The sequence below is a fragment of the Solanum pennellii genome, chromosome 4, assembly GCF_001406875.1.
Source record: "Solanum pennellii chromosome 4, SPENNV200".
Taxonomy (NCBI): Eukaryota; Viridiplantae; Streptophyta; class Magnoliopsida; order Solanales; family Solanaceae; genus Solanum; species Solanum pennellii.
In genome coordinates this window covers 4,988,655-5,003,954 of record NC_028640.1, presented here as the reverse complement: position 1 = coordinate 5,003,954, position 15,300 = coordinate 4,988,655, and the positions used below count along the sequence as shown (strand labels likewise).

The 15,300-nt window shown below is 27.4% G+C and overlaps 1 protein-coding gene across 1 annotated transcript; it reads right to left on the bottom strand.

Moving 5' to 3' along the window:
- Positions 1–1,896: 1,896 nt before the first annotated feature.
- On the bottom strand, positions 1,897–2,857 carry LOC107017460 (transmembrane protein 45B-like). Its single transcript, XM_015217681.2, has one exon. The coding sequence runs from the start codon at positions 2,852–2,854 to the stop codon at positions 1,961–1,963; it is 894 nt and encodes a 297-aa protein (XP_015073167.1). The 5' UTR covers positions 2,855–2,857; the 3' UTR covers positions 1,897–1,960.
- Positions 2,858–15,300: the final 12,443 nt, after the last annotated feature.

Below are 15,300 nucleotides of genomic sequence, written 5' to 3'. Positions count from 1 at the left end.
TATATATATATATATATACAAATACGTACATACAATTTTTTCTCGCTTATACAAACACAAACACATTTTATACACTTGTGTTTATGTAAAAGCGAGAGAGGGAGAGTGGCTAGCGAGAGTTTGAGGGAGAGAGGCGACTGATAAACAGTTTGCTACATTGCACAATTATATCAAAGTATAATTATAGCATTTAATTTGATTTATTAGTTTGCCGTTGTATACAATTTTTCCTATTAAAAGAACATTTACAATCAAAATAATTAAAAAAACAAAGAGATGATGGATTTGGGCCCTTTCACTACTGTGGGCTCTTGTTACCAACCCCTTTTACACATGTATATCAGTTGTGTATCAGCATGTATCAACACCTCCTCAAAACCTGTATTTTAGCGTCCCTTTCAACTTTACTCGAGGTAAAATTAGGTTTGGGCCTCCATGACCCATCTCTAAATACAAGAGAGAGAAATGGAATCCAACATAAATATTAAAAAGAAATGGGAAATATTATTTTACATTCATGATTTTCTATAGTAATTATACTAAAAGCAAAAATAACAATCACCGCTGCCAAGAAGGTATTAATGCTTGGCCAAAAAGATGCACAAGATAAACAAATGCTTATGTTACATGCAAAATTACCATAATGCCCCTAGTTTTTAACAAGACACTTTTTAGTTCACTATAATTTTTTCCATTGAATTTTTCAGGTAAGTTTTTAACCAGACACATAAGGTATATATCTAAGAGAGTGTTATAAACATATTTATATCATAGTAAATGTATATCATGTAGGTTCGTTGGGTGAAAAGTTAGGAAGCCCTAACTTTGGGGTCAATTTAGTTTTTCCCTATAATTTAAGGGCTTTCCTCATGGTAGAGAATCATTCAGTCTCTAATCCATTAAGAGAACTCTACTATCTTCTTTGTACTTTATGTTACTTTTACAAAAAAAAAAAAACAGTTTTTGAGAATAAGTGCAATACAACAGTATAAGTGAATTGTATTATATTCATATTTTTTAAAAAAATATATCATATTATATTATTTTATGGAGTGGTGGTTAGAACCATTCTTATTGTATATGGGTTGGAGTGTTGGACAGTCAAGAAATCACATGTTCAAAAAATGTATATTGCGGAGGTACAAATGTTGAGACGAATGTGTAGGGGATACCATGAGCGATCTTATAAGATTCGGAATGAGGTTATTCAAGAGAAGTTGAGAGTAGCCTCTGTGGCGGACAAGACAGGGAATGAGATTGAGATGATTTAGGCATGTGTAGAAGAGGTATGCTGACACCCAATGAGGAGGTGCAGGAGACTCGTTGTAGGGGATACATGAAAGGGTCGAGGCCGATGAAGTATTAAGGAGAGGTGATTAGACATGATATGATGATATATCACATGTTCATGTTATCGAGAGCATGACTCTAGATAGAAAGTAGTGGAGGTCGAGTATTACGGTAGTAAAATAACAAGGGTGGAGGGCTGTCTTGCATTACGAAGGTTTAGGATTGTTAGTGGTCGTAGTACTATACGTACCCTTGTAGTTCTTGACATATGTTGTTTATTATATTTTAGAGTATCATACGATTTTACTGTTGTTAGTGTTTTTTCTTGTAGACTTTGCACTACTTTTCTTATTAATGACTATGGTTTCTTCTTATTTTACTTGATTTTGATGCACAACCTCTTTATTTTCACGAGACAGTGATAAGATCTGCATATACTATATCCTACACCGTATGCAGCCGTCCTCTAAACATAAAAACAAACCACATAAAATATTGAAGTGATTAATCCCATCTAATTACATGAGCGAATACAACACACCAAACGACAATATACATAGCTTTATTTTTCAACCCCCCCTCCCCCCCCCCCCCCACACACAATAAACAAGAGTACCTTCCAATATTTCTAAATATTCAACATTTTTTTCCATTTCAAGAACCACTTTAGCTAACCATGGGTGACAAGTCTTTTCTTCTGAACTTCAACATCCTCCAAATCCTTATCCTCAAATTCAGTTATTAAAGAGAAGTAGTCAACATTTTCTTTAAAAAACTTGACAAGAACCAAGTAAAGAGAGAGAGTGAAAATAGTAGTCCCAACCAAATACCAACTAAATTGAATATTTGCTAATGATTTTGCTCTTTCAAGTGCTTCCTTATTATGACATTCAACCACTTGACGCCCTTCTTCCCATGTCAAAAAACAATCTTTTGGAACAAAATTTGGAGTCCAAAGCATGATACCCATGACCATAAACCAAATTCCTTGAAACATAATAGTATAAGATCTCACAAAACTATTCAAGAAACTTTTAGGGAAAGGAATACCTAAAAGAGTCGTGGCGAAAGACGAAAAAATAACAATTTGGAGGAGCCAATGGTATTGTCCTTCAACACCCTTATGATCAGCAGAATGAAGATGGAATAGAAGGAGTTCTTGACCAAAAGCAAGAGTTGCAAGTAATAATGTAAGTCCATTTTGAACTAGGGTTGAAGGGACCATGATTTTATCGAATATAATCGAAAAAATTGCATAGACAAAGAAATTAAGGGAAATAGTTGCATGTTCAAAGTTATGGAGATGATATGAAGGTATAGTTCCATCAATGTCAAAAGGTTGATGTTTTGATGGACTAATAAAGAGTTCCATTAATATAGAGAGTATGGTGCCAAACATAATCACAAATAGCTCTAAATATCTTATTCTTGGAGATGGGAACCATAACAAAGAAGTATAGGATTTTGGGTGGAGACAATGTAATTTTATGTGGTTAAGCAAATGCCATATACCAATAACAAAGAAACCAAATCCTGGTGCTACATGACCTGCTAATGTGCCCATTGTTTGTTTGTTTCTTTTAGTTTAATTAATGAGAATATCAAAATGATGGAAAATCAAGAGGGTTATATATAGGGAGATACCTAAGGCACTATGAAAGGAAAAAACTTATTCGCACGGGTGTTTATATCAACTCAATACAAAATGTAATTATTACGTGATAATGAACTATCAATTTAAACACATGATATGCATATATTGACTTGGTATAAACACCCGATGCAGATAAATTTTACCCAATTATGTATTTATATTTTTACCATCATAATGTATTAGGATTTGTATAAGTATTTGTAACTTCCTAAGTTAGCATTGTGTATATTCTATTTATGTTACTCCCTCTCAATTTATGTGGCACTTTTCAAATTTTGAATTTCAAAGAAGTCTATCTTTGACACCTAAAATTTTCATATATTTTTAAATATTTTGAATTGTGAATTATTGTGACTTTTAGTATTTTTTACGTAGTTTATAAATATAAAATTTCATTTAAAAAAATTGAAGATCTCATGCGCAAATTTTTGGACAAACTTAAATTATTTCACTCTTAACAAACGAAAAGCGTCACGTAAATTAGAACAAAAGAGAAAAAATTCTTTCGAGTAATTTGGTTTGCACGGAATTTAAGAATTTTTTTTCGGTAAATTTCGATTCATATTGAATTCTTATTTTGGTACCTTTACATTAAATTAAAATATTATAAAATATTTAGTTAATTAAATATTATCCGATTTTATGGACCAAAAATTTGATAGCAAAAAGAAATACATGATAAATAAAATCATATCATATTACTTATATCATCATTCATCAGCAATTATATCACGGTAATTATATCACATATCATCCTATAATATTTTAAATGTTGAATGACTTTTTTTCCAACAAACAAATAATACCATAATTTACACATTCTAATATAAAAATAGAAAAGTGAATGGAAGAAAAAATCATTTACATGTCAGGATAATGTTATGGTGGGTGATTAACCAAACAAAAAATGTTATGGTGGGTGGTACTTTAATGAATAGTTATAGCTTCTACAATAATGAATAATAATGATATAAGTTCTGGGTCGTGGATCGTTATTTTCATTTGGATAGATTTGATTTGATCTGTTTTATATTCTACGCAATTTATTAATTTAGATAATTTTTTTATTAAAAAGATAAGGTGAACTATGTAATCGTCCAACCTCTCCTTCAAAGTGGAATTAATCTTAAATAAACGTGCAACGTGAAAAAGGTGAAGAAGAAAAATGAGAAACAGAGAAAAAGAAAAACTAACTATCCTAGATAAATTAATCAAGAAACAAAAGAAGACTTCTAGATTGTAAACAAAGATCTTCGTTTTCTAGCAATTCAAAAGAGGGACTTGAGTGCAATTCTGTCGAAGTAGCAAAATCAACAATTGCCCCTACAAATTATAAAGTACACATCTTGTTATTGATTTGCCTTAAAATTCTTTCTAATGAAATATTTAAATCTCAATCTTTTTATGGGTAGATCAAAATTAAGTAGTTGGGAAAAAATTTTAGTTACATAATTTAATTGTTAATGAAATTATTTCAATATATAATTAAATTTTGATAAAAGCTTCACTTGTATGAGTAGAATCTGAAATTTGGAGATTTTGTAAAAATGAAAAATTCACACCTGACCCTCCAAAAGACTCTCTCGACCGAAGAAAAATCATCTTTTAAAATTTATATGAACATAAAAAAATTTCATTAATTAAACATAATTCTTATTTTGACAATTTTTTAAAATATAGTATAAAATAAATTGAGACAAAAATAATCAATTTAAAAAAATATATTCATAAATGTTACAAATTCATTTAATTGAAGATATTTTTTTCATCAACAACCTATATATCTATTTAATATAAGTCTTAAGTCTTAAAGATGTACTAATGAATTTGGCTTAATGTTGTGAACGGATGATCTCTACATCCTATAAAGAGTATTATTCACCCTTGTGAAAGACACACTTGAAGAAATAAAATAATACTCTCTACTTTATATTTTTCATTACTACTCGTCTTCCTTTCTTATTTATTATTTTTGTATTTTCTTCTAATTAAAAATAATAATTTTATAATTAATTTAGAACACTGCAACTTCCTTTTCAACTACTCTTTCAAAAATTATACTTTTGAATAATTAACAAATACCAGTTTCTCTTGCTATTACTACATCAAAAATGATCATTAGCGATAATTAGTTCATAATTGTCGCTAAATATGTATTTTTAACGACAACTAACACTTTTTGTATATGTCCCTAAAGCTTTTAGCAACATTAGTTCTAATGACACTTAACTAATGTGGTAAAGACTTTAGCACTGTTTATTAATGTCAATATTTAATGCAGTTAAAAGTTTTTTTTTTATAGTGTACGCCACCTACCAATAGGACCATTTTTTAAGATTTATTTGGCATAATATGATTTAAAATTTAAGAAACTTGCCTTTTAAAATTCTAATTTTACATTGTCACTAGTGAAATTATTTGCATTTCATAGGTTTAAAAGTCCACCATTAACAATTTTATACAATAATATTTAGAAAAGAAAAAATAGATATAAGACAAAACAATTACATAGCAATTGTTTAACCTCTCCTACAAGTGGGATTGACTTTGAATAAAATGTGCAACGTGAAAAAGGTGGAGAGGAAACGTGAGAAAAAACTAGCGATTCTAGAAAAATTAATCAACAAATAAAAGAAGACCTCTAGATTGTGAACAAAGATCTCTGTTTTCTAGTAATCCAAAAAAGGGTTTTGAGTGCAATTCTGACAAAGTAGCAAAATCAACGACTTTCACTGCAAATTATAAGGTACACATCTCGTTATTGATTTGCCTTGAATTCCTTCATATGGGATATTTAAATCTCAATCTTTTTATGGGTAGATCAAATTAGCAGTTGGGGAAAAATTTTAGTTACACAATTTAATTGTTAATGAAATTATTTCAATACAGAATTAAATTTTGATAAAGCTTCACTTGTATGAGTAGAATCTGAAATTTGGATCTTTTTCAATAAAGAAAAATTCATATTTGACCCTCCAAAAGGTTCTCTCGACTCAAGAAAAATTTTCTTTTAACATTTATGAGTATAAAAATTTCATTAATTAAATAAAATTCTTATTTTGAATTTTTGTTTAAAATAGTATGAAACAAATTGAGACAAAAATAATAGTTTTTAGAAAATATATATTCATTAATGTTACAAATTCGTTCAATTGTAGATTTTTTTTCATCACGTATAGATGTACTAACAAATTTGGCTTAAGGTTGTAAACATATGATCTTTACATCGTACAAAGAATATTCTTCATCCTTGTGAAAGACACACACTTGAAAAGAACACTCTCTATTTTATCTTTTTAATTACTATTTGTCTTCCTTTCTTATTTAATATGTTGTATTTTCTTCTAATTAAAAAACAATAATTTTATAATTAAGTTATAACACCACAACTTTCTTTTTAACTACTCTTTCAAAAATTATACTTTTGAATAATTAACAAAAACAAGTTCCACATGCTAATTGAAGAAATAAAATAATACTCTCTACTTTATATTTTTCATTATTGTTTGTCTTCCTTTCTTATTTAATATTCTTGTATTTTCTTCTGATTAAAAAATAGTAATTTTATAATTAATTTAGAACACTACAACTTCCTTTTCAACTACTCTTCAAAAATTATACTTTTGAATAATTAACAAATACCAGTTCCTCTTGCTATCACTATATAAAAAATGATTATTAACGACAATTAGTTCATAATTGCCGCTAAATATGTATTTTTAACGGCAATTAACACTTTTTGTATATGTCCCTAAAGCTTTTAGCAACATTGGTTCTAATGAAACTTAACTAATGTCGTAAAAACTTTAGCACTGTTTATTGATGTCAATATTTAATGCAATTAAAAGTTTTTTTTGTTATAGCGTACGCCACCTACCAATGAGACCCTTTTTTAAGATTTATTTAGCATGATATGATTTGAAATTTAACAAATTTTCCTTTTAAAATTCTAATTTTACATTGTCACTAGTGAAATTATTTGTATTTCATAGGTTTAAAAGTCCATCGTTAACAATTTTATACAATAATATTCAGAAAAGAAAAAAAATAGATATAAGACAACAATTGCATAGCAATTGTTTAACCTCTCCTACAAGTGGGATTAACTTTGAATAAAATGTGCAACGTGAAAAAGGTGGAGAGAAAACGTGAGAAAAAACTAGCAATTCTAGAAAAATTAATCAACAAATAAAAGAAGACCTCTAGATTGTGAACAAAGATCTCTGTTTTCTAGTAATTCAAAAAGGGTTTTGAGTGCAATTCTGTCAAAGTAGCAAAATCAACGACTTTCACTGCAAATTATAAGGTACACATCTCGTTATTAATTTGCCTTGAATTCCTTCATATTGGATATTTAAATCTCAATCTTTTCATGGTTAGATCAAAATTAGCAGTTGGGGAAATTTTTTTTTTTTACACAATTTAATTGTTAATGAAATTATTTCAATACAGAATTAAATTTTGATAAAAGCTTCACTTGTATGAGTAGAATCTGAAATTCGGATTTTTTTCAATAAAGAAAAATTCATATCTGACATTCCAAAACACTCTCTCAACTCAAGAAAAATCTTCTTTTAACATTTATATGAGTATAAAAATTTCATTAATTAAATATAATTATTATTTTTACAAATTTTTTAAAAATAATATGAAATAAATTGAGACAAAAATAATCGTTTTTAGAAAATATATATTCATTAATGTTACAAATTCGTTCAATTGTAGATTTTTTTTCATCAAGTATCTATTTAATGTAAGTCTTAAGTCTTAAAGATGTACTAACAAATTTGGCTTAAGATTGTAAACAGATGATCTTTACATCGTACAAAGAATATTCTTCATTCCTGTGAAAGACAAACACTTGAAAAGAACACTCTATTTTATATTTTTAATTACTATTTGTCTTCCTTTCTTATTTAATATGTTGTACTTTCTTCTAATTAAAAAATAATAATTTTATAATTAAGTTAGAACACCACAACTTTCTTTTCAACTACTCTTTCAAAAATTATACTTTTGAATAATTAACAAAAACAAGTTTCACATGCTACTTGAAGAAATAAAATAATACTCTCTACTTTATATTTTTCATTATTGTTTGTCTTCCTTTCTTATTTAATATTCTTGTATTTTCTTCTGATTAAAAAATAGTAATTTTATAGTTAATTAGAACACTACAACTTCCTTTTTAACTATTCTTTCAAAAATTATACTTTTGAATAATTAACAAATACCAGTTCCTCTTGCTATCACTACGATAAAAAATGATTATTAGCGACAATTAGGTCATAATTGCCTCTAAATATGTATTTTTAACGGCAACTAACACTTTTTGTATATGTCCCTAAAGCTTTTAGCAACATTGGTTCTAATGACATTTAACTAATGCCGCAAAGACTTTAGCACTGTTTATTAATGTCAATATTTAATGCAATTAAATTTTTTTTAATAGTTTACGCCACCTACCAATGAGACCATAACTTCGAATAAAATGTGCAACGTGAAAAAGGTGGAGAGGAAACATGAGAAAAAACTAGCGATTCTAGAAAAATTAATCAACAAATAAAAGAAGACCTCTAGATTGTGAACAAAGATATCTGTTTTCTAGTAATTCAAAAAGGGTTTTGAGTGCGATTATGTCAAAGTAGTAAAATCAACGACTTTCACTGCAAATTATAAGGTACACATCTCGTTATTAATTTGCCTTGAATTCCTTCATATGGGATATTTAAATCTCAATCTTTTTATGGGTAGACCAAAATTAGCAGTTGGGGAAAAATTTTAGTTATACAATTTAATTGTTAATGAAAATTTTTCAATACATAATTAAATTTTGATAAAAGCTTCACTTGTATGAGTAGAATCTGAAATTGAGGATTTTTTCAAAAAAATAAATAAATTCATACCTGACCTTCCAAAAGACTATCTCGACTCAAGAAAAATATTCTTTTAACATTATATGAGTATAAAAATTCATTAATTAAATATAATTCTTATTTTGACAATTTTTTTAAAAATAGTATGAAATAAATTGAGGCAGAAATAATCGTTTTTAGAAGATATGTATTCATTAATGTTACAAATTCGTTCAATTGTAGATTTTTTTCATCACGTATCTACTTAATGTAAGTCTTAAGTCTTAAAGATGTACTAACAAATTTGGCTTAAGGTTGTAAATAGATGATCTCTACATCCTACAAAGAATATTCTTCACCATTATGAAAGACGCACACTTGAAAAGAACACTCTCTATTTTATATTTTTAATTACTATTTATCTTCCTTTCTTATTTAATATTTTGTAATTTCTTCTAATTAAAAAACAGTAATTTTATAAGGCAGAATAGTCTAGTGGATTCTCGTACTTGTATTGGATTGTATTATGGACTCTTCTACTTAGTTTTTTGTCATCTAGACTCTTATACTCAGCATAACACAATATATAAAAACTCTCTGACCATTGATCATTCTTATGAGACATTAATATAGATGAGTTGAGTGTAGTCACAGGCACTGAACATGATATTTGAAATTTCAACTTTTACTTTCAAGTTATTAAAATTATTTTTTTAAAAAAATAAATTTAAAAAGGAAAAAAATCCATTTTCTTTCCCACACTACCTCCATCTTCTTCCCCACACTACCTTTTTTCCAGTCACCCCAACCCCAACCTATTTTTCTTTCTTATCCACACCCTATTGTTGTTTATCTTCATTTTTCTTTCACTTCTTTCTTCTTTTCCCCGCCCATCCCTATTTTTTTCCTCTTCAATCATCACTTTTCTTTTTTTTCCTCTCCCGTACCTGAATTTCTATCTTTCTGCCTTTCCTTGCTCCTTTTCAACTTCTTTCTTGTTTTTTTTGTTACCCTAAATAAAAATCGAAATTGGGCAAAATTTTTTGAACATAATGAGCAAAGAAAAATCAGAAATTAGTGGAGTTGTTGATATCTCTAATGAGTAACTTGACATCTTTTGGTGGTAAAATTATTCTTGTATTTGTAAGCAATTTGGGGTGTAAATAGTAGTTAGCATTGGGTTATGAAAAGTTTGGTTAGATTTGGTTGTTAAGTGGCTTGGTTGTTTTTATTGTGGTTGTTAGATGACTTAGGTTGTTGTTACTTTTATCTCGCCGTTAAAAATGACGATAACGCTGGCAAAAATGAACGCCGCCATAAAAAATGGAGACGGTGCAATGACTCCATTTATTTCTCCGGCATCGACGAGATCCTCTACCTTGTTCCGACCAGTTTGTATTGCTATCCATGCCGAAAAATCAGAAATGCTATATTGAATTTTACAATTGGATTCTAATGGTTTTTACGACGCCGGTTTGATGGTGAAATAGTGAAAATAGGGAGAATTAGAAATGTCAATAATAAATTAAAATGGCAGTAGCGAGTAGTGAAGTAGTTTCATGACTTCATCAGATTGCTGGATTGTGAAAAAATCGAAGAAGAAAAAAATAGGGATATGGAGATGGTGGAGTTTTGACAGTGATGGTGGGTTAGGGAAGGTGGAGGAAAGGTGTACAAAAATAATAATTTATTTTATTTGATAATTTTTTTTAAAAAAATTGTCTTTTATTTAATATTTTTACTAATAATTAAAAAATTATTATAAAGAAAATTATGACTTGGTATTAATATATATAACATGGATATGGTATGGATATAACATGTCATCTATGTAAGGGAGAGTAAGATACAAACATGGTCAAAGGGATTTAAAAATCTCATTTTGGTTAAGTTCAGGAGTTCAGATGATAAAAAGTTAAATAAAAGAGTCCATAATACAATTCGATACAAGTATGAGGGTCCACCAAACTATTCTGCCATTTTATAATTAAGTTAGAACACCACAACATTATTTTCAACTACTCTTACAAAAATTATACTTTTGAATAATTAACAAAAACAAGTTCCACATGCTACGCGACTTACCAATGAGACCATTTTTTAAGATTTATTTGGCATAATTTGGTTCGAAATTTAAAAAATTTGCCTTTTAAAATTCTAATTACATATTGTCATTAGTGAAATTATTCCTATTTCATAGGTTAAAAAATCCATCGTTAATAATTTTATACAATAATATTTATAAAAGAAAAGATAAATATAAAACAAGAAAAAAATAATTGTAATCATAAAAATGATGATACATTTCTTTTTGAAAAGAGCCTAAAGTACCCTCGAAGTATTGCAAATTGTACCAAATCACCCTTCATCCATCTATTGGCTTAAAAATATCCTTCCCGCCCATCTATTGGCTCCAAAATACCCTTTGTCATCCACATTTGCGTTCAAAACTGACCACTTATTTAACGGTTTTAAATCTAAACTATTTATATATTTTTTAAATATGTGGTGCTCAACTATTTGATATAATTTAACTTATTAGTATAATTTATAAATCAATTCACTACCCACTCATTACCAATTAAACCCCACCAAATTAATAAACCCGTCGCATTACCAATGCAACAACAGAAAAACTACTGCCAATGAGTGTTTTTAAAAATTTGAGGCGAAAATATCTATAGAAGAAGATTATCTTACATTCAAGTGTCTAAATGAATATTACCGATAAACTTAAAAGTCTGACTATGTTTATCTTAATTATTCTTTCATCTCAACTATGTGATGTTACTTCATAGATAACTTTTTTTTAAAATAATATATTAAAGATTTTAAAACAAATCATAAATATTTATAAAATTATATTTAAAAAAATTGCATGAATCAATTCGGCATGTACTACTTCTTTATTTTAATCATAAATTTCGAATTCAAAGTTGAAAAAGAATCCTATTGAAAGTGTCATCCTAAATAAGCGGCTCAACTTAAATTTAATTGGGGCTTCGATTCGAACTCGAATAATTTTAGATGTCATTTTCAAGTATCGATAATTTCGTTGTGTTTTAGTAGTGTTTATGGCGATTTTGATATTATAATTGGTTTATTAATTGGGTGGGGTTTGGTTAGTAATGAGTGGGTAGTGGGTTGGTTTAATAATTATATCAATAAATTAAATTATAATCAATAGTTGAGCACCAAGTATATTAAAAATATTTAAATAATTTAATTTTAAAACCGTTAAATAAGTGGTCAATTTTTAACCCAAAGGTGGATGACAAAGGTATTTTGGAGCCAATAGGTGGATGAGAAGATCATTTTGGAGCCAATAGATGAATGAAAGGTAATTTTATACCATTTACAATACTTAAAGAATATTTTAGGCCCTTTTCTGATTTCTTTTTTATCTTGATTGTGTTTGATTACTATAACACAAGAAAAAATTCTGAAAAATATATCTATAATCTTCATCAAAGTGATTGACATAAATACATTATCAACTTTTCTTTGTCGTTTCTTTGATTTTTGACAACACATGATGGATGGTGAAAGAAAAACTAAAAGGGAGAACATATATATTGATTAAAAATATAAACTTCCCAAGTAGTATTTTTTTAAAATGTCTATAGATAAATGGTTGAACAAAAAAATAATTAATTAGACCTGAAAATCGAATAATGCATGTAGATTTGTCAATTTGGTAAGACTTGTAAACATTTGAACAACATATATAGAAAAACTAATGAACGTACAATTGATAAAGTAATTCTTACCAATCTAGCAAGAGTTGAAACTCCTTCCAAGTATTGCAAAATTGATGAAAAGTGATAGTCGAGTCAGAATTTTTATTGAATTTAAAATATAAAAAAATAAATACATGAAAAAATTTAAGGACCTTTAACATCTATTAGATACACATAAAAATATTTATAACAATATAATTTTATATTAAAAATAATTTGAATAAACCTCTTAGCACTATCCGATTCGCTCTTACACGAACCAACTCAATTCACCATATCCTTTCATATTTATTATTCCATTTCAAAAAAAAAATAGTATTACTTTTAAAGAATTTGGACCTTTTCATTTTAATCTTAGTGACAAGTTTTTATTGTCACAAAAATAATTATAAGTCTATAACATATTTGAAAGCACAAATTTCACAAGTCTTTTTTATTCTTCTTAAATTTTGTATATAGTCATATACCAACAACAACAAAAAAATTCTTTTATTACATATACATTTTTTTCTATTTACACATAATCCAAACTACAAGCATTATTGAGTGGCTAGTTGACATGAAATAGTTTTGGGTCTAACTTAACGATAAAAGCTATATGTGTCATGATTTAAATCAACGTATTAAAAGCGATTGTCACCACCATTGCTCACCGGGGAATGTTTCTCCGGCGACGGTGGAGCGCCGGAAAATCTACTACTCCCCACTAAAATATCATGCCTTGATCTACACATCATCATGCCATATTTAAACCATAGCCACCCTTTTGATTTCTTGTTCCTTATAATTTGCACATCATGACCAATTTTTTGACTTGCTTTACTAGTTTCTATGTAGTGATTTAACTCCTTTAAGATTCTTTCAATCTCATACTTATCAAGAAGGGAAATGTTATTATTATTATTATCATCATGAATTGGAAAAACAATATTTGGTGATGGTTTTCTTATGTGGGAAGATGAAGATTGCATTTCTTGATACAAAAAACAATGGATTTTAGAATTGGAATATGTGGGACTTAAAAGCTAGTCCTACTCTTTATTATATATGAAGAAATATGGTTGCTTTTGGCATAGTGGGGTTAGTAAACAAAAAAATTAGGAGGGTTTTAGTAACTTGATCAATTGGTTAACAATCTATTTTATTTTGTTGGTCAGAATTTAATTTTCTAGAATTTAATGTGAACCTTTTTTTAAAAAAAAAATTATAAACTTGTTTCGGTAATCACAAAATATCTCTAGAAAAAAAATGTATTTCAGCTATTAGATATCGAATCATAAGATTATGGGCTATATGCCAAATTTTAGGTCAAGTTATGATGACAAAATTCCTAATTTCTCCGTATGTGGTTTTACGTTGCTTTCAATCTTTTATAAATAAATCTTATAAGAAAAATGTTTTATTTTTTTTATATATTTTAGAATTTTTTAAATATTAATACTTCTAATATCTTATTATATATTTTAGGATTCCTTAAATTTAAAATGTATTTATCTTCCCATATATTTGAGGATGTAAGTGAAGTTTGACTTCATAGCGTAATAGATTTGGTCAAAATGTATACAACTTAATTAAATTCAAGATTTAAGAAGCTTTGTTCCCTCTAATTCACCTGGCACAATTAGATTACTTTATCTTATTTTACCAAGTTTTCATATATAATTTTTTCCCTTTTTTTAAAAAAAAAAATTAGTAACTAATGAGACAACTCTACCTACTTTCTGCTATCTATATATATCGTTTCAAATAATTTAAATATTATTTTTGAATTGATATTCAGATTTAATTAATTTACTCTGGAATATATCACATAAAATTAAAATATAGGAATTCGTATAGTTGCTATTGCTATGTGCATCGATTAGTTCTATTCAGTTTTATGCATTATCTATTTGATTTATCAATTTTTATTTTTAAATATGTTAAAATCAATAATCAAAATCAATAAAATATTTATTTTTACAATAAGTTTTTAATTTTTTTTTTAAAACTATGCACCTAATTAAACAGTGTGACATAAATTAAAACAAAAAGATTAGCAATTATAATATACATATCATATATTAATTAGTAAACAAAAAATTTGTTGTGGCGGTCGGCTGGTTGTTTAGTCTAATTTGTGTGTGGTGAAAACACCTGGTAAGTGGCATTTAATGAAGTCAATTGTTAAACAAACAAAAATAGAGTATAATAATAATTCATTAGCTGTAATCCTAAAATAAAACTGATTAATTATGGGAAAATGACATAAATCACATTTGTCTATTATAAGTTTATAATTACAAAAATTTCTCAAATTAATATAATAATATAAGCATTGATACATTAATCTAATGTGCGAGATTCATTAATCGTTAAGTAAAATATATTACATTTTATAAATGATACACTAATCTAATATACATTTATATATATGATACACTAATTCAATGCGCAAGATACATTAATTTGATGCGCAAAACTTACTGACATTCCAATGAAATTTCAATTAATAGCCACTATATATGGTCTCTAAAAATATCTAATAATTCATAAACTTTATTGCGTGCTGTCGTTTTATAACCATATCCACGCAAATGTATTTATTTTCTTTTTTATAATTAAATATTTTAGTGAAAAACTTTATAAGTAGTGTATTAGCATCAGTTTTTGCAATAAATAACGATTTTTTTCATTGAAAACGTAGCAAAATGCATTGAGTCTGCAATATCTAATCTTAATATAACCGTGCTAATATAGTATTTAATTATATATATATATA

Coding starts and splice junctions, on each gene's coding strand:
- LOC107017460 (XM_015217681.2), bottom strand. CDS start 2,854: ATGGGCACATTAGCAGGTCATGTAGCACCAGGATTTGGTTTCTTTGTT.